Raw genomic sequence first — 26,827 nt, forward strand, 5'->3', positions numbered from 1 at the left:
GACGGATTCGTTAACCACTGCGCCACGACGGGAACTCCTGAACATTTTTGAATTACTTGTTGGCATTCTATCTTTTAGTCTTACTATCCCAACTGACTGTGTAAGCTTTTGCATGGCAAGAAATGTCTCCTGTTTCTTATGTACCCCTTAGACCATCCTACTGCCACGTAGACCTACAGAAGCTTTCCCTCACCATTAAAATGGAAATTTGCTGACCCCCAGAATGGCATGTGAAAACACTGTTCCCCCTGCTCAAAAGCCCTCTTATGGTGGCAGTAATGACCATCGGGGCTTGGTTGGTGAGAAGGGGACTGCTAAACAAGAGCCTTGCCCTCAGCTTCGTGAGTTGGGAGAGAAAATGCAAAGTGTATGCAGGCCCCTGGCTTCTGGTGTCTTTTACCTTATTGTTTTCATTAAAGTTTTCTTTAATTCAGTTTTTAGAGATTGCTTTCCATGTACGGTTATTACAGGATATTGGCTATATTCCCCATGTCATATGAGCCTATCCTATACCCAATAGTTTGTGCCTCCCTGGTGTCTTTAAAAAATATACGCCGTATGGAGTGACACCATGCAGTTTGGGAATAGCCATGTCTGTGACAGACGTGGTCTCCATTGGGACACATGCTGAGGGGATTCCTAAGGTCAAAGGACAATTTCCTTTTTATTTAACCTGAACTCTTAGTAGCCAGACTTGATCTGTTCTGACAGAGGAGAAGGCTGGCAGCGTGCAGATGTGGATCTGAGGTGTCCTGTCACCTGGGTGTCCTGTCACCTGAGGTGTCGGAAGCCTGGGGATGGTTCCTAGCGTGAGTTCACAGTTAGACTGGGGACTCTTTTCTTCTTGGTGTCACCTCCAGCAAATCCAGGAGGTCCTAGGTCCTCTGCTCCTTCCATTTAGCCGTTCTGATGATCCGCATCCTGCCGTGAGCACAGCCGCCCATTGTAAAGGGGAAGCCTCATTGACTTGCAAGTTTCTGTTACAGGTCAAACTTGATTTTGACTTTCCTTCAAGCCCCTCTCCACCCCCCACCCCCTTTTTAGGGGATAGGAAACAAGTTTGGGGAGAAATAGGGGCGGAGTCCTATTTAAATGCTCTTATGCTATTTGGTGTGTCAGATTTCCCAAGCACAAAAGAGCATGTGCTCGTAAAAAATGCAACGCCCAAGGTTTTGTTTTTGTCATAGTTCTATAAAAACGTAAGTCAATGCTTTGAATTTCTAGACTGTAGTTAACAAGAATAACAGCAATGCTGTTTCTGAAGGTTGCCGCAGAAAAATAATGAATTGTCGTTAGGAAGGCACCCTTCCTAGTTCAAGTGCAGCAGCAGTTTTCAGTCTTTTGCAACGTTCTGGGAAGTAGAGGTCAGATGTAAAAACTGGTGGATGCTTCTAGGTAATTTCAGGTCACCCAGGATATGCCGTCAGGACAATCATCAGCACCCCTCTCCTCCGAGACCCCAAATCAAGTATATTCTTCTTTATGTTGGAGTTGAAGGACGCAGTATTTTCCTCTGTGTTTCTGCAGACTTGGAAAGACAAAAACGTCCCATAGAACAGTTCTGGCTGGTGTAGTGTGAAGGCCTGTGTTTTACTAGCTCTGTGGTGCCCGAGGTTGAGATGAAGACTATTGGTAACCAAGTTTCTTATTGGTTAATGGTTAATTAGTAGGTTTGTCTCAGAGCTAAGCCCTATACTCACTCTTCCCTATTAGTAACCTTACGATCAACTGGCGAGGTCTAAAAACATCTGTCACCTGCTCTGACTCATCCAAGTTCAAAGTGAATCTCAGAAGTCTCAGGTTTCTTCAGGAAGTTGAGGGCAGACATCGCTTGTGAGATCAGGTTAAGGTGACTTTTCCCTCTCGTAAGCGTTAATAATTGTCCCCAACAAAGCAAATAGGCTGGAATCATCTCTCTGTGATAGGGTTACATTTTCTTAGTGATGGGCCATTCAGGAAACCAATGGTATTTTATAACCATTTTCTTTTCCCACTAAAAGTTTGAAAAAAGGTGAAGCACACAGTATTAGAAAATACACGGATCGCTTCCCAGCCTTTGGGCTAAGATCAAGTGTAGAAAATACACAAGATATATTAGGATTTCTCCGTCTGGGAGAAGCCGAGACGAAGAAGGAACATGATTAAGGTTAAGTGATTGGACAAGATATTGAAGCAACCAGGGCCGATAGGGTCTCGAATAGTGGGCTTCAAAGCTACAGGGAGCTTTCATCTTTTTTCTTTTTCTTTTTTTCTTTTTTGTCTTTTTGCATTTTCTAGGGCCGCACCCAAGGCATATGGAGGTTCCCAGGCTAGGGGTCTCATTGAAGCTGTAGCCACCGGTCTACACCACAGCCACAGCAACGTGGGATCCGAGCCACGTCTGCAACCTACACCACAGCTCACGGCAACACCAGATCCTGAACCCACTGAGCAAGGCCAGGGATGGAACCCGCAACCTCATGGTTCCTAGTCGGATTCACTAACCACTGAGCCACGACGGGAACTCCACTACAGGGAGCTTTCTAAAAATGTCCCTCTGCTAGAACCAGAGCTTACGGGCTGGGCACATAAATACAGAATGAAGGCTCAGTGGATCCTGTAACAGCAGTGACTATTTATTGGATTCTTTCCACGCTCTAAGCTCTTTCTTGCGTTACCTCCTTTAATCTTTATAAACACCTTTAGGAGGGAGGTCTTCTTATTTATCCTCATCATACATGCTCGGAACCTTGCAGTGAGACCCTGTAGTGTGTCCCAGATCACACAGGCCACACAGGGGCCGGGGTTGGGGGGAGGCTGGGATTGGTGATGAGGCCTGGGGAGTTTAGAAACCATTACTTTTTCTTTTCTTTCTTTCTTTCTTTCTTTTCTTTTTTTTTTTTTTTTTTTGTCTTTTTGCTATTTCTTGGGCCGCTCCCGCGGCATATGGAGTTTCCCAGGCTAGGGGTCTAATCGGAGCTGTAGCTGCCAGCCTATGCCAGAGCCACAGCAACTCGGGATCCGAGCCGCGTCTGCAACCTACACCACAGCTCACGGCAACGCCGGATCGTTAACCCACTGAGCAAGGGCAGGGATCGAACCCTCAACCTCACGGTTCCTAGTCGGATTCGTTAACCACTGCGCCACGACGGGAACTCCTTTTTTTTTTTTTTTTTTTTAAGATTGCTGTTGCCTTTTTAAATACTTAGACTAGATCTCGTGAGCCCCACATGGCAGTTCTTGTGTGTTTTATTTTTCCTTAGTAACTCTCCGTAAGTAGGTCATTATCCTAGCATCTTAGGATGGTGACCTTGAAAGAGAGATCAGTGGGTCTGCAGCCTGTCCTCCCGGCGTAGGGATGCTGAGGAGTTATTTTTGCGAATCTTGGATATCTTTAGGAAGGACCTCCACTAAAAAAGCTACCCTTTGATAAGACTGTTCTGGTATATATTCCGTTGGTCAGGAAGTTTATGTAAAAGCTAATATGTCACAGATAAGTTCTTTTATAGCCTCGGGGGAAGTTAGAGAATGACTAATTACTACTTTGTTATAAAATTCCATCACTCACTCCAGCCACCCTGGGAGGGTCCTTCCGTGGTTGTTGACTGAGCACCTACTCTGTGCCAGGCCTGATGCTGAATAGTGCTGAGTCTGAGCCTGGAAATCTTTAAGAATAACACTAGACAACCCAGCTACCCCGGATCGTTTAGCGTCCGATTTTTAATTTTTTTCATTAGTAATGATGATTTGCCTGTCATTGTATATTATTTAATCTATATGACACTCTCTGAGATAGTGTTATTGTACCCATTTTACAGATGAGCAACGGAAAGCCCAGCAGCATTCAGAAACTCACCCCATGTCACACAGCAGGGCTTTGGTCATGTGATGTTAGCTCCTATAGAGAATAACAATCACTTTCATAGAGTACGTTACAGTTATCAGAATGATTATACTTATCTCATCTAATTCTGTAAGCAAAAAATGATAGTGGTGGTAATTACACTCATTTAACAGATCTCAACCTTTTCTATTTATTATATACCTACTGTGTACCAAGAATGCTCAATAGCTTACCAGCTAAGGCCCAGGTCGTGTAATGCTCACAACAGCCCTAGTAAGTGTCCTGAGTCTGATTTTACAGATGAGCCGTCGAGGCCCCCAAAGTTTAGGTGACTTGCTCAGCATAGCAGGGGGGCCGTCATTCAAGCCTCAGCAGGTCTGTCCAGCCAGCACATGTGAGCAGTTTGCTGTATCGGCTTTACCTTGTTCTGCTGCCTCGTTTTCCGGACGAGGAAGCAGAGGTTCAGAGAGTTTAGCTAACACAGCTGGGGTCAGATGGCTTTTTTTCTTGTTCCATTACAGACCCTCTCTTTAGAAAGCCCGTTGGCTTCTGCCTGCTCTGGGCTGCTTCTCAGCAAAAGGAGAGATGAATGAAAGGTTCTATCTTATCTCCAAGCTGTGTTCCTGGATTCCTTTGTGATATGTCTGTGATTTAAGTCCTCCTTTATATTTCTTTGTATTACCCACCCCCCTGCCTGCAATTTTAGGCAGAGAACCCCTCTTTGGCTGGTAGGATAGCATGTGACTGTAGAGAGATGGGGGTTCAGCTTAAACCACCTGCTCAGGAAGTCAGCTGGTGAAGTTAGAGACGTCAGATTAGAAGCAAATCCAAATCCGAGTCTTGTGTGCCCTGCTCATTTAGCTATGGGTTCTTGTCCTTTTTGTCTACTGAAGATGTTGCCCGAGGAGTTCCCTGGTAGCTCAGCAGGTTAAGGACCTCGTGTTGTCACTGCTGGGGCTCAGGTTGGATCCCTGGTCTGGGAATTTCTGTACGCTTGTGGGTGTGGCCAAATGTGCTTAAGAAAAGACCTTGGCTTTCTGGTGATGTAGGGACTGCATCTTTTTTCCATCTGAAGATCCTTTGCCTTTTATCTGAATGGTGAATTACATTAATGGTTAAATCAAGGAAGAATATCCAATATAGAACATGGACCACTCACTCAGATTTGAAAGGTTGCCAATCTGTGCAGTCTCAGCCTGGGACACTTTAAAGCATACAAGTTCATTACTTTAACGATCACGTATCCTTTAATTTTCTGAAGGAAAATTGCTGTACGTGCACTCAAATCATGAACTCAAGCAAATGTTTCTTGAAATTGAAGTGGATGAAATTTTTCTATACATCTGTTGATATGGTCAATGTTAGATAAATATCCAGATGTATTTAATTATTTCGACTTAAGAAAAGTATGTCCTATTTACATTGTCCTTAAATAAATTGTTTCTGAATTGAACAAATAAACAAGAATTAGGGAGTTCCTGTTGTGGCGCAGTGGAAACAAATCCGACAAATATCCACGAGGATGCGGGTTCGATCCCTGGCCTCGCTCAATGGGTTAAGACTCCGGCATTGGCATGAGCTGAGGTGCGGGTCGCAGATGCAGCTCGGATCCTGTGTTGCTGTAGCTGAGGTGTAAGCTGGAAGCTGTAGCTCCGATTAGACTCCTAGCCTGGGAACCTCCATATGCCACAGGTGTGGCCCTAAAAATCAAAACAACAACAACAACAAAATAAACAAGAAATAGCTGAAACTAAATGGCTTTGTACAGAAAAATTGAGAGGCCTTAAGGAGGAATAATCTCAGAAAAACCCATGTTTTGTTCTTCCCACTTTTTATTTTGGAGAAAAACCTGAATTGACTCAATATGTTTATAGCTTTTGGAAAAAACTGAGCTTTTCATTTTCAGAGGCTGATAGATGACGTGGCAATAATTTAAAAATTAAACTTATTCCAAGTGTATCAACTCCAGTTCAGATGTGTTTTAGCCAGGGAGCTCTCCCCGGGTCACTGAGAGCTTTTTCTTTAAAGACAAGAAGTAATACTTACTGTTCAGGTGCCTCCTCTGCTACCCTTTCTACAGAGCTTCTCATGCAGGTGCCACATTCCATAATTCATTTATTGCTCTCTCACCCCCTTTTACAGATGAAGAAACTGAGGTTCAGAATCACTGAGTAAATAACCCAAGATCCCGGGGCTGGAAAATAAAAGTCTCAGAACCTAATTCTGCACATTCCAGAGTCCATGGCTCTTCTACTATACAAAACTCTCCTGTGAATAGCCTGATATTAGAATTTTTAAAGTTAACAAAACTTAAAGTTAGCAAAAAATGTATTAAGAGAAATTTATGATTCTGTTTGATTAACCCTTAAGTAAGCCTGGAATCAGACAGCAAATTTACCTTTTTTTCTTGCATAGATTGAAGCTCTTTTTTTTTTTTTTAATTAATGTTTATGGATGCACCTGCAACATTTGGAAATTCCCAGGCCAGGGGCTAAATCTGAGCTGCAGCTATAGCAACTCTGGATCCTTTAACTCACTGCACTGGGCCAGGGATGGACCCCAGCTGCCGCAGCCAGATTCTTAATCCACTGCGCCACAGTGGGAACTCCAGATTGAAGCTCTTTCAGGTTGTGTCTCTAAGAAACACCATAGGGATACATCAGAAGATATTGCTGATTCCCCACAATTCACCCTAACCTGTTGGTTTCCCATTATTTTTAATTATTATGGTGACTCTAGGTATCACTAGGCCACATTCCAAACATGTGACATCTTTAAACAGGTGCCAATAGGATTAAAGACATTTTCTCTGTTCTGTTTTGGGTCATTTTCTTACTGTCAGAAACTCACAAGTTTAACACTGAAACTGGATGATGCTGAAGCTTCTCAGTTCTTAGTTGGCTTTGAAATTAACTTTCGTCTTAAAAGGTTATTTTCAGGAGCGGCTTAAGCATGAGAATAGCAACTGGCTGCCCTCTTTCCCATTCTGTTTCCATGCTGCCCCTCTGTGCCCATCTCTACCCCAGCCTTGTAACCCCCAGGCTAGAAAGTGCCACCCATTGACCTGCTTGGAAAGAAAGTGAACTGTGTTATAATCACAGAATCATGACTTCGAAAAACCAAAAAGCACCTTCAAATAGGCAACAGTACAGGAGTTCCCATTGTGGCTCAGCAGGTTAAGGACCTGATGTAGTGAGTCTTTGTGAAGATGTGGGCTCCATCCCTGGCCTCGCTCAGTGGGCTAAGCATCCAGTGTTGTCACAAGCTGCGCTGTAGGTTGCAATGCAGCTCGGATCCCGCATTGCTGTGGCTGTGGCGTAGGCTCAGCTGCAGCTCCGATTGGACCCTAGCCCAGGAATTTCCATGTGCTTCAGGTGCAGCTGTAAAAAGAAGAAAAAAAAAATGCAATTGTATAAGGCGCAGTCTGTCTGCTCTTTGCCCAAGTAAAGTGTTCAAAAAATGTCTTACTTTTTAAAGGAGTCAATAATACATGTTCATTGGAATAATCTTACAACATTCAGAAAGTAAATAAAATAGAATTCAATTCCGTAAAGATAACCAAAGCAGATTGTTTTCTAAATGACTGTGAGGCTTTCCGAAGAGAAATATTTATGTGAGAGAGGGACAAAGGGTCCTATGGATGATGCATTTTATTCCTTTCATCCAGACTCCAAGTCTAGAAAGCCTGGTGCTTTCAGGGGCCTGCCAGGGTGGGGTTGTGGGAGATAAATGGGCCTTGGGAGATAAATAGGCCTTGAAAATTCTTTTTCTAAGTTTGGGGTTGCGTGTTCTAAAGCCACAGCAGCTGATGTGCTCAAGACTCTTCTTCTTTCCCCCAGACCCCAGGCAGGCGCAGTCTTCCCCGCCGTGGTCCTATGACCAGTCGTATCCCTCCTACTTGAGCCAGATGACGTCCCCATCCATCCACTCCACCACCCCGCTGTCCTCCACACGGGGCACCGGGCTTCCTGCCATCACCGACGTGCCCAGGCGCATTTCAGGTAAAGACCACCCTTGAACGCAGGCGCGGGGTCGGGGCTGCAGGCTGGGCCCAGCCGTCTCAGCTCCGCTCCCAGTAACTCTCCGTGAGAGGCATGTGGACCAGGGTGTGGCAGCTGCAAAGCGGGTCTTCGGAATGATGGGGCTCTCAGATGCTCGAGCTTTAAATTTAAGTCAGGAGACGGAAACTCCCCCAGAGATGGCATCCTTTCCTAAGATGGCACTTACTACCCCTTCTCCTCTCCCCACCCCGCCCCCACCCCCGTTTTACTCCTGCTGAAGTGTGTCTCCCTCGGTTGGTGCTGTCTCCTGACTGAGGCTCCTCCCGAGGCCCTTAGGCCCGGCCTTCCTCTGCGTGCCTTCCTTTCTGTCCCTAACGTCTGCCTGAAGCCAAACGACGGGCCGAGCACACTGCCCTCCGTTTCTAGAGGCTCTTCAGTCCCAGGAGTCCCAGGTAGCCAGTTCTAAGAGAGAGCATCTGCACATTTAAGGTCCTTGTCAGACACCTGTCACTCGTGGTGCAGCGAGGCTGCAAGAGTCTTGCAAGGCTGCATGTGGCCTCAGAGCGGCCAACTCAAGTCCGAGCAACCTGAGTCACACAGGTCACTGCTGTGGCTCTTAGCGTGGCAGCCTCACATGTGCCCTCTTTCGAAGGCACCACAAAATTCTATAGCTTGTGGTGGCAGCAGATGTGGCAGGGACCCTGGCCACCCTCCTCTCTCTCATGGAGAGTTCATCTCGGGGAGCCAGAGAGGGTCCGCGCAGATGTCAGCCTGACGCGTGGAGGAAAGTTCTAGGCTCTCGGCCAACCATACGAGTCCTGTGAATCAGAGGAAAGTCTCTGAGACACTCCAGTGTCCAGACTGCAGCCCGGCGCCCCCGTCAGAGGCACACGCAGGGGGAATCCTCCGTCTGTCAGACCCTCTGCTCAGCGATCGGGCTCCGTGCACCTGTGTGACTCCTGGCCAGGTTAATGCCTTTCTCTTTCTCTCTTTCTCTTTGTGTTTCTGTCTCTGTGTTCCCTCCCTCTCTTGTTTTCTGCAAAGCTCGAAGCCGTTGCTCTCTGCGCTGAGTTGCACCACTGGCCAGCTGACGGTCCACCAGCAGGCTTGCAGGTTGTGATTAGCTCAGACTCCTTTCTTTCTTTCAACCTGGGAGGAGGGAAGTCTTTTTTTCTCCAGCAAATAGCAGGAAAGGGGCTCTCTGGTCCTAGTTCCTTCAGCTTTTCTGCCGCAGACGGACTCCCTAGGGGTGAGTAGGGAAAGAAGGGGTGGGGGAGGGAGGACCTCAAGATTTCTTTGGAAAAAACCACGGGACCACTTTTCCTTCTGACTGCTGTTATAATTTTCATGAATCACATGGTCTTGATCGGGGAATGGTGCAGCGTAGAGAATTTTAGGGATCATTTCCCTTGACTGCAACAACTCCCTCCTGTAGGCAGACATTAGTTAACGACACGGGAAAGGATGAGTGAGCACAGAGGGACAAGCCAGGGCTCCTGTGGGATCCGAGGTATAGTGTTGAGTGGTGTTGAGTTAGTTCTGGTCCTCCTGCATTTTAGACTGAGTCCGTTTTGTCTCACGGAGCGCCAAGGTGATCCTTTGCCAGGACAGATTTGTGCCAACTTGCTTCTGTTTAGGGTCCTCTGGGCTTCTGTCTGTCCAACCCTTTGTGGCTGAAGCAGATTTTACTCTTCGTCCTCTGGCAGTACCTAGAGGAAAGAAAAAAGCACCTCAGGGAGTGATTGGAGCTTTTTTTTCTTTTCTTTTCTTTTCTTTTCTGTTTATAGCTGCACCTGCGGCATATAGAAGTTCCCAGGCTAGGGGTCGAATCAGAGCTGTAGCTGCCAGCCTGCACCACAGCTCATGGCAGTGCTGGATCCTTAACCCTCTGAGGGAGGCCAGGGATCGAACCTACTTCCTCATGAACACTATGTCAGGTTCTTAACCCACTGAGCTACCACAGGAACTCCTGATTGGAGCTTTAGAGACTCTTACCTACAGCATTTTCCTCCTGAGCTGTGTTCTTACACAAATTCAATGGGAAAACCATTGAAAGTAACACAGAAAAAAATGCTGCATTACGTGTGTAATACAGACGAGCCAGAATCTTTGGAGTCAATTTACTGATAATTACTTAAAACAAATATGAATTTGCTCATCTCACAGAGGAGGCAGGAACTGATTCATGATCCAGCCATACATTGATCTGAGGCTAAAGGTAGGAGCGGCGCTCTGCTTTCAACTAGTTTAAAACTGAGTTTAGTCCAGTGTTTTTCTTCCACCCTGAACATTTCTTTGAATCGTTCCTGGCAAAGTAACATGGTGCCAAGGTGGGAGGTTCTGCATAAACAGTAAAGCAAAGAGAACAGAAAATCCCTCTTGTCAGTGTGTGGGAATCAGGAAGCAAGAACTAGATGCAGACAGTCCGGGAACTGGAGGAACCCTGCTTTTTCTGACCTTGCTCTTGGGTGTGGGATTATGTCCGTCCCCCCGAGTACTGCCCAGTGGACTTGGGGACCAAGTCATCTGGAGTGAGTACTGTTTTCATTTCAGGGGGACCAGACCTAGACAGCTTCTCGGAGGGGAGCCTGCCTCATGGGTTTGGAGGTACCAAGTTGCATACCTTCTGTTTTCATATTGTTCCCCTCAATATCTAAAGGGATGCTATGTGTCTATAGCACAGACAGCTGAAATAGGAACCCCTGTCCCCATCTCCAAGCAGCCCTATGTTTACCATTTGAGATGCCTTCCAGAACAGTCCCTGCTTTTGTGTAGAGACGCCCACTCTCATCTCCCTGTATGAAGGGATACACAAAACATTCTCACAGGACCTTGGGTGAGAAAGCAGAAAATGCCTCATTTATACATTAGGGTTGGAAGGTTCAGACCCAGGTTTGAATTTTAACCCATCCACATAGCAGGAAAGCTTCTTAACCTCTCGGAGACTTGGTTTTATTATATGTGAAACAGGGATAGAATATTTATCTCTTGGGGTTCCTGTGAGGATTCAGTGAGGTGCTTCATGTACAGTGCTTGGGGCAGGCTGACGCACCGTATGTGCTCAGCAGATGGCAGCTGATGTTATGAAGTTTAACATTGTTTTGTACAAATCGTATGTCTATATATAATTTGCAGGCAAGCCCTGGCTTAAGTGAATCGGTGGATGAAAATGTACACTTTCAAAGAGGTTTATTTGCTTTATAACATGGATGGCCACGGCGTGCATTTAAAATTTTTTAAAAACCCTTGAAATATTTAAATATGTAAAACGAGTTAATACTCATATGGCATTCATAAAGCTCTTAACACAGTGCCTGACGCATAGAAGTACTCAATAAATGTCATTATTATTATTCTTCCATAGACTTCTTATGAATTTTTATAGCGCTACAGCAATTGGAAGTCATTCACAAAAGGTCAATAAAAGTCAAAGCACTAAGAGAAAATAACTGTTCAGTTATAATGTCAGAAAAGAGAAAATGTTAAGTTACACTTGCATGTAACTAGGCACGCTGATATTCTTCTCTAGGGGGTCATAAGAATAAAAAGCGAGCAGAAACGTCTTTCAGAAAGACATATTCCTAACGAAATTGCATTTCGTCCTGAAAGACAATTGCCAAGAAAGACCATGATTTAATCTATTTAAAGACCTTCAGAGAGTCCAATTTTATCATTCCTTTTTTTGTTAGCCTTTCTCCTGAGTAATTTTTCAAGTGTGGCTACAAATGCTCAAACTTAACGAACTTTGATAGTGACAGTGATATTATACCATATAATATCATAAAGGATTTGAAGCAAAAAGTAAATAAAATAAGATGATAAAGATATATATATATATATGTATATTACAATCCCTACTTTACTGCAAAGAAATATACAAGCCAGTTATCTTGAAGTTCACAGGTGCAAAACAAAGATTCAGGAAATATTTCCTTAACCTTTAGTAGCCTCCCATATTATAACAAGAACAATAGCAGTAGTTATATGTTTATGGCTGAACAATAAATTATTGTTATGTATTTATTGAACAATAAGTAATTCTGTGGTGTAAATGACTAATAGAGTCTGCCTTATTGTATCAAGTGTAGGTCATATCCAGCTGAATTATAAAAATCAAGGTCGTTCCTTGGTGGCTTAGTGGTTAAAAGATTCAGCATTGTCATTGCTGTGGCTCGGGTTTGATTGCTGGCCTAGGAACTTCTGTATGCTGCCAGAGTGGGGAAAAAAATATCTAGCAGAAACCAATCTAGAGACATCCAGTGCAGAAGAAGCCCTGTAGGGGTGGGTTCCCCACTCCACTGCACTTACTGTGCTAAGTATGACCTTATCACATAAATAATCTGTATTTAAGTAGCATCCTCAGCCCCCAGAGATTTTATACATTACCTTATTTCATCTTATATGATCCTAGAAGGATGTTCACTATACAGAGCTACCAATTCTCACCGATGCTATTAAAGAGCTAAAGGTCAAGGCTAGGAGCATTGACAACAAACCAAACCATTGCGTGTCTTCATCCCTATAATGTCACCGTCACCCACAGCATTTTTGACGTTCAAAGCACTTGTGAGGCTTGACACAAGGATTATAATTACTTTGCTGGAGCTCATGCAACATGGTTATGTAAGTAAGTACTTACTGACTTTCCAAATGTATCTTATGGAATTACATACTATTAGAAAAAGAGGCACAGCTGTTTGCTGAGTCTTATTCTTTGACTTGTGGGTCAAAGTATGAGCTACTGTTAGCCTCTTAATGGAGATTATATATAGGTTTGTTCATGGCAAACAGTCCTCCACCCATCCGAGTGAAGCATCTCAGATTAACCTGCATGTGGGCTGCTCTTTGGCGTTCATGAGATGGAAGGGATTTATACAGGCATTTTTCTGTGGTCTTGGCCATTGTACCCAAGGACCTCTCCATGCTTTCTGGGGTGTAGCATATGAATTAAAGATGCAAAGGGAGGGTCCTCCCAACTGAGGTTGTCTGCCTCAGTTACCCTGGGAGAGGCCAAAACAGGTGGTACGGATGATTTTTCTCCCAAATTTTAGGATTATTTTACATGAGACAGAGTTAAGAACTTTCGTCTTTTGGAAGGTTATTCGTTTTCTGTGTAAGTAAATAGTCTTGAATTTCTTCTTTCAAAATACTTAAATATCAACAAATTCCACTTAACTGTACAGGACTCTTAAAGATGTCTTCATGTTTATGGCTATTAGTTGTTAAACTATAATATTTCCAAAGGTCAGCAGAATAGGGATTATTCTAAACAAATACAATTATTAAAAATTATTTGATTACTCCCACAAAAGCTAGAAACTGTAGTGGAAAAACCCTATTTGATCCATCAAGGTCTATCGGGAGGATTGTTTGCTGTAGTTTCAAAGTCGGAGGTGTTTGATGTAGTTCATTTTTCAATGTCCCTTGTAGCCGAATTTCTGTCACTTCCCGAGCCCAGGTTTGAAATCAGCAGCTTTAGCAATGTGCCAAGTATATGTGGACATTTATTTTAGCAGATCCATTCTTAAGTCAGAGGAGGGAGTGACGGCTTAAGAGAGGTTAAAAGGAAAACTCCAGCAATTAATACTAGGAAACCAGAATGTTAAAGCAGCTATAATAAAACACTAGAAGATCGACTTTTTTTTTTTTTTTAATTAATACAGAACCATTCCTTTATTAAGACCCACCTGTTTGGTAGACACACCTCTGGCCACAGCAGCCATGGGCAAGTAATTAAGTTTAAAAGGAGTCACTCTTATGTTGAAGAAGTTCTCTGTTTAAAGCCACAGAGGAGGAAGTTATTAAATTTAATGGACCCTAAACAAAGGCAATCCCTGTGTTACCAATTGAATATTCAGTCTTCTTCCCTATAATATTGACTGTGATCGATTGGGTTATTTTTGCATTCTGTAAGTTGAAATTCATCTTGCTTTCTTTAAAAACTGGCTATTGTCTGACACAAGCAGGGGATATTTTTATCTTATTGCTGTAGGCTTGGTTTCAAGGGCATACCTGGACTTCGGTTGAGCATAACTTTTGAGTTCGTGGGGCTGAGGACATAAGAAGTGGTTTCCATTCCTACTAGATCTGTTGAGGGTAGTTGGCCCAGCTCGCAAAGTTGGGTAAACTTGGTTGTATGACGAGTTACTATTATCTGTAGCAAGACTGAGTACAGAATGAAACCTGGAGGCATGGGTTGACTCTGATTTTCTACACGATTAGTATCAGTTGTTTTGGTGAGGATTTATTTTTGATACCTGTGCAATACCCCACACTTGGAGAAAAGAGTCAGTAATGAAAGCAATCATGCTTATGCGGGGATGGCAGGATTATAAACGTTATTGACAGATTTGCTGTAATCCCTTTCCTTTCATAGAAGAAGGCTTGGGACCTTGAACCTAACTTCACCAAAAGTATTAAAGTTGATTTTCTAGTGACACAGTGGCTTCTGTGGTTCCCTGGGATCTGAGAAGAGGGTGGAGGCAATTGAACGGAGGAAACCTGAGTTTTAGTTTCATGGTCATGTAAGAGTCTTTGTACTATTCTCAGAGATGTCAGTTAATATATTGTGTGTCACTGGTCCCGTGTAACTGAATCACTCAGAATTGTCCATCTGTGAGTCTCAGAGGTTCTGCAGGGAGTGAGGTCAGTGTCGGTCCAGGGATTGTTGTTCTTAGGGCTTCTGGTAAAGCAATCTTGCCTTAGCAGATAGATGCTAGTGGAAAAACTAAGTTGTGTCATGAGCTTCAAAAGAGCTTCAAAAGAGCTATCATATATATTTGTTTTTAAATGAATGCTTTATTTTTTAGAGCAGTTTTAGATGTACTGAAAATTGAGCATAAAGTACAGAGTTCCTGTATGCTCCCCCACCATCCCCACCAGCCACTTTTTCTTCCCATTAACTAACATCTTGCAGTGGGAGTTCCCATCATGGTGTAGTGGAAACGAATCCGACTGGGAACCATGAAGTGGCGGGTTCGATCCCTGGCCTCGCTCAATGGGTTAAGGATCTGGCATTGCTGTGAGCTGTGGTATAGGTTGCCAACACGGCTTGGGTCCCCTGTTGCTGTGGCTGTGGTGTAGGCCAGCGGCTACAGCTCCGATTAGACCCCAAGCCTGGGAACCTCCGTATGCTGCAGATGTGGCCCTGAAAAGACAAAAAGCCAATTAAAAAAAAATATTGCATTAGTATGATACATTTGTTACAATTGATGAAGCACTATTGACACATTATTATTACCTAAAATCCACAGTTTATGTTAGGGTTCATTCTTAGGTTTATACTCTTCTATAGGTTTTGCCAAGTGCATAGGGCCAAGCAATCACGGTTACAAAGTCACACAGAATAGTTTCAGGGCCCTAAAAATCCCCTATACATGACCTTTTTATCCCCCAGCCCCTGGCAACAACTGATCTTTTCTGTCTGTATAGTGTTGCCTTTTCCAGAATACCAAGTAACTGGAATTGCAGTAGGTAACCTTTTCAGACAGGATTCTTTCACTTAAGGATCTGCATTTAAGTTCCTCTCTTATCTTTTCACAGCTTGGTAGCTCCTTTGTTTTTACCATTGACTAACAGTCCATTGTAAGCATATTATTAAATGTTTAAAAACATCCAGACCAATGACTACTCACCCTGCCCCTGTGAATATTACCATCCCTTAAAAAAGCATTGCATGCATATTCCTGCCCGGGGAAACATCCTCTGTCACAGCAACTGTCACCAAGTAGTCTAGACTATGGTTTTCCTTCTCTTTGGCCCACATCTGATTTAAAATTTTTTTCTTTGCCTTTGCCCATATAGACACATTACGAAACATTAACCTTTTGGTGGTCCTATGTATTGATTCAAGTGCAAACCAGACCCAACTAAAAACAGCAGTCCGTTTATGTGGCTACTTAGCTGCCTCCCCAAATATGCACCTCTCTGAGGTAAAGGACGCTCCTTTTTCTCCTAAGAGCACCTGGCGTTCCTCACCTGTGCTGTGCTGTTCCACACTTCCTGGCCAGTCCACTTATTGGCATTGGCCAGGCAGGGCCCTGGGATTCTTCGCAAGCATCCCTTTCCTCAAGGTGAATCGCTCTCTTGTCCATGTCCCCTCTCTGGGCTGTGGCCACACCTCTGATGTATCTGTATCTTCCTTCAGTGATACTTTAATTAGATGCCTTCCCCCTTTGAGAGGAGGTAGGCTCACAGAGCCCTGAATCCTTATAACCTAGCACAGTTATTGGCACATGGTAAGTGCTCCGTACATATTTAATGGAACAAATATTAGTGGAAAAGATGATAGGAAAAAAAAAAAAAAGCAAATCGGCATGTAGGAGAAAAAAATGGAAGAAAAAAGGGAAAAAAGATGATTTTGTTCACCTGGAACAGCAAATCAAGGGCAGCACATGAGAAACTTTTTTTATGGCTGATAAGGACAGGACTAGCGTGGTAAGCGTGTGCATGAGTAGTGTGTATTTTTATCTCCAAGTCTTTTTGCAATGTGTTTCACATTTAGAACACATATCAAGACTGCATCTGTTTCCAGAACTTGCTGCTAACAGTTGGTAATCATGCCAAAACATACTTTAGGGCCAGCTTGAAACCAAATGATCACATAGAGTTTTTGATTTCTCATTTAGAGTCTGACATTAATTATAGCTGTCATGTAATAAAGTGTCAAAGTCTTTTCTGAGAAAACGATAGAAATTGTATTAACTAAGCCATAAACTGAAGCAAAACCAGTCCTCAGAAACAAAGCAAAAGATCTGGTTTGGACAATGATCGTTTCTTGCAGTCTTAGCCTCTGAATCTTTCCTGGTCCCCCCCATTCTCCTCCTCCCCAACCCCCTTTAAAAAAAAAGTTTATGGACGTATGGTTGATTTACAATGTCATGTTAATTTCTGCTGTATAGCCAAGTGATTCAGTCATATATATATATATATATGATACATATACACACACACATTCTTTTTCATGCCTCCTCTTTATATTTATTTTTTGTGAGATTTTAATTTTTTCTATTACAGATTTTAATTTTTTCTATTATAGTTGAGTTACAATGGTCTGTCAACTCCTGCTACATAGCAAAGTGACCCAGTCATACATAGATATATATATACACACACACAGATTCGTCTTCTCCCATTATCCTCCATCGTGTTCCATCGCAAGTGACTAGATAGAGTTCCCTGTGCTGTTTAAACTCTTTGCTGTGTGATGGGGCTTTGTGACACATCACCTCACTGTTTGGTCAGTGGTCTCTGGGCAGACCGCACTTTCTCAGTGGCCTTCTTCATGCCTGACATCCAGAACCAAACTCTTTCCGTCTCAGCCCCTATTGGTGCTGGCAGAAGTGGCCTTGGTTCTTTGGTGATGATGTGACAGTTGTTTCCTCATATTTGCCGCTTTCTGTCAAGCTGCATTTCTCCCATTTCTTACTTCAGCTTTTTTTTTTCTTTGTTTAAATATAAGTATGAAAATTTATAGTTATTTTAGGTTTTATCTTATTTAATTCAGGTAATAGTTTCTGCCGGTCAAGAAATTGAGATTTTCAGGATGTCCCGCTGTGGCACAGGTAAGGATCCAGTGTTGCCACAACTGTGGTGCTGGTTCGATCCCTGGCCCGGGACCGTCTACCTGCCGTGGGCATGGCCAAAAAAAATTTTTGGATTTTTACAAATGTCACCCGATACAGTAGTGGCCACTTGCATTCTTTCTTATCTGAAGTTATCTTTTCTCAATTCATTTCAGCCTTTTCAAGTCGGCTCAGCGGTTATGTGTATACAACTTACAGTGTGCTTTGGCGGGCAGTGAATAAAAACGAAATAGAAGACATGGTTTCTGCCTTCAGGAAGGTTTCAGTCTCATGTAGAAGACATCACGAGACTGTGACATGGTCACATTATGATACCAGCCCATATGGGTGCCTGAATATGCAAAGAAAGCTGAGGATTTTGGTGAAAAGAGATCTCTTTTGCCCCTTGCATAAACTTATCTCCTTTAGGAAATTTAAAGAAAAAAGAATCAATTCCATTTTGCTCAGATTGGATTTTTACTCTGACAATTACATTTTCATCGGAAAAAAAATTGCACTTGTTGACATGTGTGGTTTCATAATGTTTCTTAAGCTATGACAAGAACAGAGGAGATCTTGTCTTTCCCCAGCTAGATTGAAAGTTCCCCTAGGCCAAGGGCCTGGCTTTCTAATCCTTTGCTATCTCTCCAAGACTTCAACGAGATTGAAGGCTCCCCTTAGGCCGAGGACCTGGCTTTCTAATCCTTTGCTTTCTCTCTCTGTAGCTCTCTCTGCTCTATGTGTAGATAGATGCTCAGCGGAAGTCCTTGCCTGCAGAAGGAAGATCCCCAGTCGTCCTGGCTGCATGCTTCAGAGTTAGGCTCTGTCATTAGCCATCGGCGAATAGATCTAGAAGGGGGGCTGTATAGGAAACTAAGGATAATAATGTCATTTTATCCTAATTTCATATTCCATATACACAAATATGGTCCTCGCATGTGATTATATTATAGAATGTTCTCCTATCTCTTTTCAAGTGAAGGAACACTCTTAGCTCTGTGTCGTGACCTATGTAAGCACACAGGCATGTATGTAGTCACCTAGTCACCATATTTAGAACGAATGTACATGGAAATATTCTTGACAGGTCTGTTGTTTGGGATATTAATAAATACCAGCCAAGCTCCTCCTTACTTTTTCTCAGGGAAAATAAGACCATTGAAACCCCCATGTCTTAGCATTATTTTGTCCCTTTATTGAGCATTGATTTCTCAGGAGATATTAATTGGTCCCCGGTGGGGGGGGAAGGAAAAGAGAAACTGCATGATTATATTAGGTTATTAGTTTTTAGGTTTGTTAATATGTAGAAATATTTAAAAGGGGGGACTCAGAAAGATCCTTGGGAGAAGTCACTGAACAAGTAAAAAGCTTTTTTTAAAATATTTTAAATTCTATAGGATAAAATGCAGGTGACAGCACTTTAATTTGAATTGTTCAAAGTCATTTGGGGACACTTTTACTTTGAACAGTTCATCATCCTTTCAGAGAACAATTAGGAAGGTATCCATTATTAAATTGGGTCAGAATTTAAGTGCCTTGGTCAAATCTAGGGACTAGGATCCCATTTGACTCAACTGCCTAGATTATTATTATTATTTTTTTTTGATGTGACTCTTAGGAAATTCTTGCATGTCAAGTATCTGAAAGTCATATAAATTCAGATATGGCTCAGGCAACATTGTCCCTGAATATCCCAAAGGATTTCTTAAGCAGGAAAGTGTCATAACTTTTCCAGAGAGACTTTGACCTTCAGTGTCTGACTTAGAAACATAGCCAAGCATGGTGGCCTGGGGTAGGACCAGTGTTTCTGTATCCAAACATTGGCCACTGTTCTCTCCAACCCAGTGGGTCACCATTCCAGTTCCCCGTTGTAATGAGTAATCATGTTGTTGTTAATGGAATAATAATAGCAAATAGAAGGATGGTTATAAACACTCTACCCTGTGCCAAGGAGAGCAGTGATTCATGGTAAATCAATAACAAACCCACTGGTGTGGTCACAAGAAATCCATACGGAATTAAGAAGAACCCTTTCTCAGAAAAAGCCACAAAGGAAATAAAAACAGGCTAGGAAAAGAGGGAGAAGTCTGATAATACTGTTGGGGTCCTCATCATTAAAAGTAACTAACCTGGAGTTCCTGTTGTGGCTCAGTGGTTAACGAATCTGAATCATGAGGATGCAGGTTCCATCCCTGGCCTCGGCTCAGGGTGTTAAGAATCTGGGTGCGGCCCTAAAAAGGCCAAAATGATAATAATAATAATAATAATAATAATAATAATAACAGTAATAAAATAAAATAAAAATCTCCCAAACTACATCTGGGGAAAACAGTGATTCTCAGTGTGGCTTCAAGGTGGGGTGGAGAGTTGATCTAAAAAGATTCCAGAAAGGAAGGTTTGACCTGCGGTGCAGTTAACAGAACAAATTCCATTTTTTCTGACTTTAGAAATTGGTAGCTATCCGGGGTATCTTTGAAGCATTAGCTGAGTCTTGGTTTTGGACCCCCTCTGACAAATCTGTCTTTTCAATTAGTGCATTTAGACTATTGACATTGAAAGCGATTATTGATAGAGTTGGATTAACATCTAACATATTTGTTAAGGTTTTCTTTCTATTGCCCTGTTCTTTATCCTGTGGTTGCCTTTTCACTCGTTTTCAGCCTTAACTGTTTCCTATGATCCCTTTTTCTCTGCTTCCTTAGCCTATCGGTTCTTCTTCTTTTTTAACCTTTTTTTCTAGTGTTTGCACTAGAGTTTGCAGTATACACTTGTGACTACTCCAAGCCTCCTTTTAATAACACTCTACCCCTTCATGGGGAGTGTGCGTACCTTACAATCTAGAAACATCTGTGTATAGGTTTTGTGTGGACACAAGTTTTCAGCTCCTTTTGATAAATGCCAAAGAGTTCAGTTGCTGGATCGCATGGTAAAAGCATGCTTAGTTTTGTAAGAAACCACCAAACTGTCTCCCAAAGTGGCTGTGTGTTTTGTATGCCCACCAGCAACAAAGGAGATTTCCCGTTGCTTCACACCATCTCTCTGTGTCTTTATATTTAGCTTTAAGTTTCTTGTAGCTAGCATACGGTTGGGTGCTGATAACATACAATTGGGACCGGCTCTGACCATCCCCGTCTTAATGGGTGCAGGTAGACTATTGACATTCAATGTAATTCCTGATATAGTTGGGTTAATATCTCTTTGAAGGGTTAGTAAAGCCTCATTAACTCTTTAGTCCAGGAATGACAGAGGCATGTGGGTGACATGCACCCCAAGAGAGAATTGAACCTCATACTGATAAAAGAGCAGTTTTCCGGTAAAATCGTGCTGAATTGACTTGGTTTATCAGAAAAAGATTTCTTCTAAGGCCCAGGCATATGGCACGGTGATTCAACTCTCTTGGCATCCTTGGAAGTGTGTTGGAAACAGCACTGGGTTGGGAATTGAGGAACCTGTCATCTGATTTTGGGTGTGCCTCTGAACTCTTGAGCACCTCACAATTTTTATGGGTCTTAGTTTCCCTAGGTGTGAAATGAGTTATTGGGGTAGGTATTCTCCAAGGTACTTCATACACCTTTGGATGTCTGTGATTCCAAAATAAGACCTGGAAGGCTTGATAATCAATACATCAGAAAACTGGATATTGGAGTTCCCGTCGTGGCGCAGTGGTTAACGAATCCGACTAGGAACCATGAGGTTGCGGGTTCGGTCCCTGGCCTCGCTCAGTGGGTTAACGATCCAGCGTTGCCGTGAGCTGTGGTGTAGGTTGCAGACACGGCTCGGATCCCGCATTGCTGTGGCTCTGGCATAGCCCAGTGGCTACAGCTCCAATTCGATCCCTAGCCTGGGAACCTCCATATGCCGTGGGAGCGGCCTAAGAAATAGCAAAAAGACAAAAAAAAAAAAAAAAAAAAAAAAAAAGGAAAACTGGATATGGCCAGCTATAATAAGAATACAAGTGGGAGCTCCCTGGTGACCTAACAGGTTAAGGATCTGGCATTGTCACTGCTGTGGCTCAAGTCGCTGCTGTGGTGCAGGTTTTATCCCTGGCCCAGGAACTTTCACGTGCCATGGGCGTGGTCAAAAAAAAAAAAAAAGGAATAAAGGCTAGTATAGTACTTGATCTATGAACTACATTAATAGGAATAACTACCACAGATATCACGGAAAGCTTTGTTTTATGCTTTGGTTGATTCTGATGAGAAGCAATCTAAGATCAGGTTCATTAATGCCAAAGAACTGGACATTCAGACCTTGACACTTGACCCCAGCGAGCTTCTGTATATGGTGAAGTCACAAGTGTGCATGTGTGTCAGAGGCTGCTGACAGGTTTCAAAACCCGAACTTTATTTTAAAATGAAGGAACTTTTAAAATGGGCATTGTACATACCCTTGCTTGGTTTTCTACAACGTATCAGTGTTATACTCTCTTTACCTAAGGATAGTTATCATGATTGTACTTTATCCTATGGGAGAAATAAGAATCTTAGAAGCTAAAGGTTACTAACACAAAAAAGCAGGTAAATTCTGTTGACAGACTAAATGGGATCAGAGGACCAGAGTTTCTTTAAAGAAATTAGATGTTCTTTAAATATTAAATGTTTCTCTAGATATTAGAGAAAATATGATCAGAATTAAAATTCCTTTTAGTGAACCATTGCTATCATGGTGTTTTATGACCACATGATAAAAAAATCTTTATTAATACAGTGATGAATAAGGGGAAAGCTCAGGCAGCTTTTGCTACTGCCGAATGATGTGGTTGGTGGTTAAACAGTCTTTGGAGCCAGAATCTCTAAGCTTAAATCCAGGCCTCTTCACTCACTGGCTTTGTGATCACGGGGTTATTAAGACTTAGCTTGTCTGTACCACAATTTCTTCATCTGCAAAATGGGCTAATAGTAATAATAATGATACCACCAACCTCAAAAGGTTGTTTTGAGGACGAAATGTGTAAAGCACTGAAGCATGTTATTATTACAGGGGGGAGAGTAGGCAGTGGAAAATAAGAACATTTTATCTAGGGGTAGGTGCTGTGAAAAAAGTAAAGGAGGCTGATGCGATGAAGAAGAAACACTGAAGCCGAGATCCAGACGGCAAGGAGGGGTCAGCCCTGTGGTGCTCACCCCAGGCGGTGGGGAGAGCTAGTGCAGGGGCCCGAAGCTGAGAAGGATGCTTGGTGGCCGCAGTGAATACAAGAGGAGATGACATTAGAGGAGACTCTCCAGGTCATGCAGGACCAGATTGGTCAAATTAGAAGGTTGTATATGCATATACCCGCAGTGATTAGCCACCGGCAGATTTTAAGGCAGGGTCTCGATATAAATGGATTTCTGTTTTGCAAAGGTCGTGCTGGCTATTTGTAGGAGGATGAGGGGGAAGCAAGGGCATGGCTGGGAGGCTGTGGCAGTGGCCCTGATGAGAGCATGGTGGCTTGTAACCCTTCGCCCCCCACCCCCGCACCCCCTCGCCCCCCCCCCCAGAAGGGCTGGAGATGGAGATGCCATGGACTGGAGCTGGGATCTGCCTGTACCGTCAACGTCAACATATTTTAGTAATGCTCTGTCCCCAGTCATTCGTTTCCGTTCAAGGGCATCGTATTGCATCTTCTAAAAATCTTAGTTAATTTTTAGACACTGTTCATACACCCCACCGCGAAGTGGTGATTCAGGAATTGCTTCATTTATTAGGTGAATTCAGAACCACTCACCTGGAAAATTCAGGCCAGCAATCCATTTTGAGAGCCGACAGTGTTTGGTTTAGTTGTTTTCACTGACCCGTTAATCTGATTATTTCCAGTAGCTCCCCTTCCTTGGCACCGTGCAAACCCTGATTGCAGTGCAGTGAGGTACAAGATGAGGTGGATGTAGGGGGCTGATTAGCAGTGTATCGTCTCTTAAATGTAGGTGGTGTGTGTTTCTGTCTTTCATGGCCTTTACATACTGCTGTCTTCTGCCGTTAAGATGGAATGAAAGTCTAGACAGGTCTATTAGATGATCACGCCGGGAAGTGTGTGGCAACAGCCCTGAAATGAAGAGACCCCTGGGCGAGGGGCTTGAGGGTTGGTTACCTTAGGCTTGCAAGCCGAGTTCCTGCATTTGAGACAAGGAAGCCTGGTACCAGCATTTTCTTCGCCGTGAATGGAGTCAACACCCTGGCAGCTACTTCCCGGAGGACTGAGACGTTGGGGTACGCCTTAAATTGGGAAGACCTTGAACTGTGCAGAATCTCATAAGCACAAACTAAGGTGAAAGGAGGAAGCTTCCAGTAGCAGAGACTCAGTATAACCATTGTAGTCTGTGATCAGAATCTTTCAGGGCCTTAAATAGAAATTCTTCCCTCCCTCTCCGGCCCCTAAACTTTCCATCCGTGGTTCGAGAAATTTGCTTCAAGATCTTGCAATGATAGGAGCACTTCTTACATTTCCTGTTGGCAGAATAACAAAAGTCCAACCCTCTGTGGACACACGTGTCCCCTTCTTCCTGTCATGCCAAGCTGCAGAGGGACGGGTCCTGAAATCGTTAGCAACCCTCTGTGGACACACGTGTCCCCTTCTTCCTGTCATGCCAAGCTGCAGAGGGACGGGTCCTGAAATCGTTAGCACCATTTGTAAGCTCATTTTAAAGGAAAGAAGAAGGAGGGAGTTCCCATTGTGGCTCAGTGGGTTAAGAACCCAAAGTATCCATGAGGATGCGGGTTCAATCCCTGGCCTCACTTAGCTGGTTGGGGATCCGGCACTGCTGTGATGTAGGTGGCAGACGAGGCTTGGATCCTGCGTTGCTGTGGCTGCGGTGTAAGCTGACAGCTGCAGCTCTGATTTGACCCCTACCCTGGGAACTTCCATATATGCCAAGAGTGTGGCCCTAAAAAGCAAAAAAAAAAAAAAAAAAGAAAGAAAGAAAGAAAAAAAGAAAGAAGGAGGAGATCCCTGCAAGCCTAATAGTTAAGGATTTGGCATTGGCACAGCTGTGGCGCAGGTTTAATCCCTGGCCCAGGAACTTCTGCATGCTATGGGCCCGGGCAAAAAGAAAAAAAGGTGAGTAGTAAAAATCAGAGTCTGGGGACGAATTTCTCAGTGACCTAATCTACTTAAAATTTATTTGATGGATTTATATTGCGTTTTGGAAGCTCTAGGGACTCGAAATAAGACACACTTCAAAGGGCATCAATATCTCATAGGATAGCACATCTAGACTAATTCCAGGGGCTCTGAAAACTTGATCGATTGGAATTCCGGATAATAAGTTGGCTGATTCTTTAGCTGTGGAAGTTAGTTTTTAACCTTTCTCTCTGGCTTCATTACTTAGAGTAGAACAGTTAGTAGGAGTGGCTCAGCGGGTTAAGAACCAGACATAGTGCCGTGAGGATGTGGATTCGATCTCTGGCCTCACTCAGTGGGTTAAGGAGTCATCGTTGCCGTGAGCTACAGCATAGGTTGCAGATGCGGCTCGGATCCCGTGTTACATGGCTGCCACATAGACTGGGAGCTTGCAGCTCCAATTCGATCCCTAGCCCAGGAACTTCCATAGGCCATGGGAGCAACCCTAAAAAGAAAAAATATATATATATCGTGTAGAACAGTAAAGGAATTGAATCTGAGCTGCAGCTGTGACCTTACAAGTGCCGGATCTTATAACCCACTGTGCCAGGCCGGGGTCGGGGCGGGGGGTGGGGGAGGATTGAACCCACACCTCCACAGTGACCTGAGCCACTGCAGTTGGATCCTTAGCCCACTGTGCCACAGCAGGAGCTCTCAAAACACAGATAATAATGATAATAATATTTAGATAGTGGTTCAAATATATAGAAAAGACTTTTACAGACATTCTCATTTAATCTGACAGTAGGTCATTGGAGTACAGATGTTATTTCAGTCCCTGTTCTGCCAGTAAGACATTCAGAGATTTGACCTCTAAGTCACTTGGCGAAAGAGGCAGGGAGAATAAAGACTGAACCCCAAGTCTTTGAGCTCCACGTGTGCTTTCCCCACTATGTGTTGTCATGGGGCGGGGGGGTCTCCGTGTCAGAACCAAAAAGCCTGTTGGTGTCATCCCAAGAGGGATTTTTATCAGGTTTTTCCAGGCTCTACTAAGGGGACCTAAAACTGGGAATCTTTACTAAGTAGCCAATGTTTATGCTTGATGCAGGTCAGAGAACCCCAAATAAATAGTAAAATTCACCAGATACTTACCAGAAGCAACAGTGGAAATAATCCACCTCGTGATTTTGTAAATCTGTAAGTTTTATTCTCAAGATTTAACAATGTCCATCTCAATGAAATCTCAAAACCTGGAAGTCTGTATTTTTATATGTGGGGCGAGGAAACTTAAGCTACTGAAATTATGCATTGACAATATAGCTTCTCCTGCAAGAGCTGGAAAGGTGGATATAAATATTATTTATTTGGACTTTCGGTAGTTCAGATCAAAACAATTTGCTGGAAGAATCCAGAACCAAGAAGAAAGAGAAATAGTTCACATCATATCTCTCCCTGAACGTGTGAGCCTACCGTGAATTTTATCCTCCCTTGCTGCTAGATTTAGTGGCGAAAACCTTTCCTCAAAAGCTCATAGTGTTTCCATTTTCTTTTTACCTCTCTGCAAACTGTTGTTAACAGCTATACACCTTTTATTTTGTGGACGTATATTCTAAATTTTCAAATTGGCATTATGTATAGAGAGGAAAACCTGATCTTTTTTTGCATGGGGAATATGCCTCATTTTAAAAACCAGTAATACTGTTTCTGAAGGGATGGGCATCTTCTTTGAGAGGAAGAGTATTTCTGGTAGAATTTCAAAGGTAATATTTTGGAATTCTCACGGTCGTCTAATATGGAGGTAGTCGAAGCAGGATTTTAGAGCTGGAAATCCCTGGAGATGATTTGAGTCAAGCTCGATCCTTTTACCAATGAGGAATGTGTGTGGGGTCAGGGAGGGGCTGTGCTGTGCTCACCTTACCGTCAGGGGCAGTGCTGGGGCCAGAACCCACACCCCTGGCTGCTAATCCAATCTCTAGAGTCATATTCTCCTGCTAGACTTTCCAATAGGCTGCAGATTTTTTTTTTTTGCTATTGCTGTCTGTGTCCATTATGATCTGGAGGGGAAAAATAAGCCATCTCTGAACTATTCCTCTGCCCGTCCTCTTTTTACCCTCGAATTAATTCCTTAGGAAGAGACTGCATAGCCTTTTTGTCCTGCACCTGCGACCACACTGCCTATCTTGACCAGGCGTTTGGGGGCCACATGTAGCACAGGTTCAGTGGACAGGATTCTCAGGCTGGCAAAAACAGGGCTCTGATTTGGGGCAGACAGAGAACCTCCACTGTTGGAGGAGCGACTCCTGGACTATTTATTGTGTTTCTCTCAAGGATACTGAGCTATCCAGGCCCTCTTACTTATTTATTTATTTATTTTTGGTGATCAAAACAAGTAGCTCCTCTCAGA

General features: G+C 43.3%; 1 protein-coding gene across 3 annotated transcripts in view; it reads left to right on the forward strand.

Annotated features, from left to right (window-relative positions):
* The window catches only part of RUNX2 (runt related transcription factor 2), a 246,724-nt gene that overhangs the window by 201,190 nt on the left and 18,707 nt on the right, over positions 1–26,827 (forward strand). For all 3 annotated transcript variants that reach the window (XM_003482203.4, XM_005666073.3, XM_005666074.3), the window contains one exon: positions 7,663–7,824. In XM_003482203.4, the coding sequence (XP_003482251.3) occupies positions 7,663–7,824 (162 nt within the window). The remainder of the gene's footprint in view (positions 1–7,662; positions 7,825–26,827) is intronic.

Source organism: Sus scrofa, chromosome 7, assembly GCF_000003025.6.
Source record: "Sus scrofa isolate TJ Tabasco breed Duroc chromosome 7, Sscrofa11.1, whole genome shotgun sequence".
NCBI lineage: Eukaryota > Metazoa > Chordata > Mammalia > Artiodactyla > Suidae > Sus > Sus scrofa.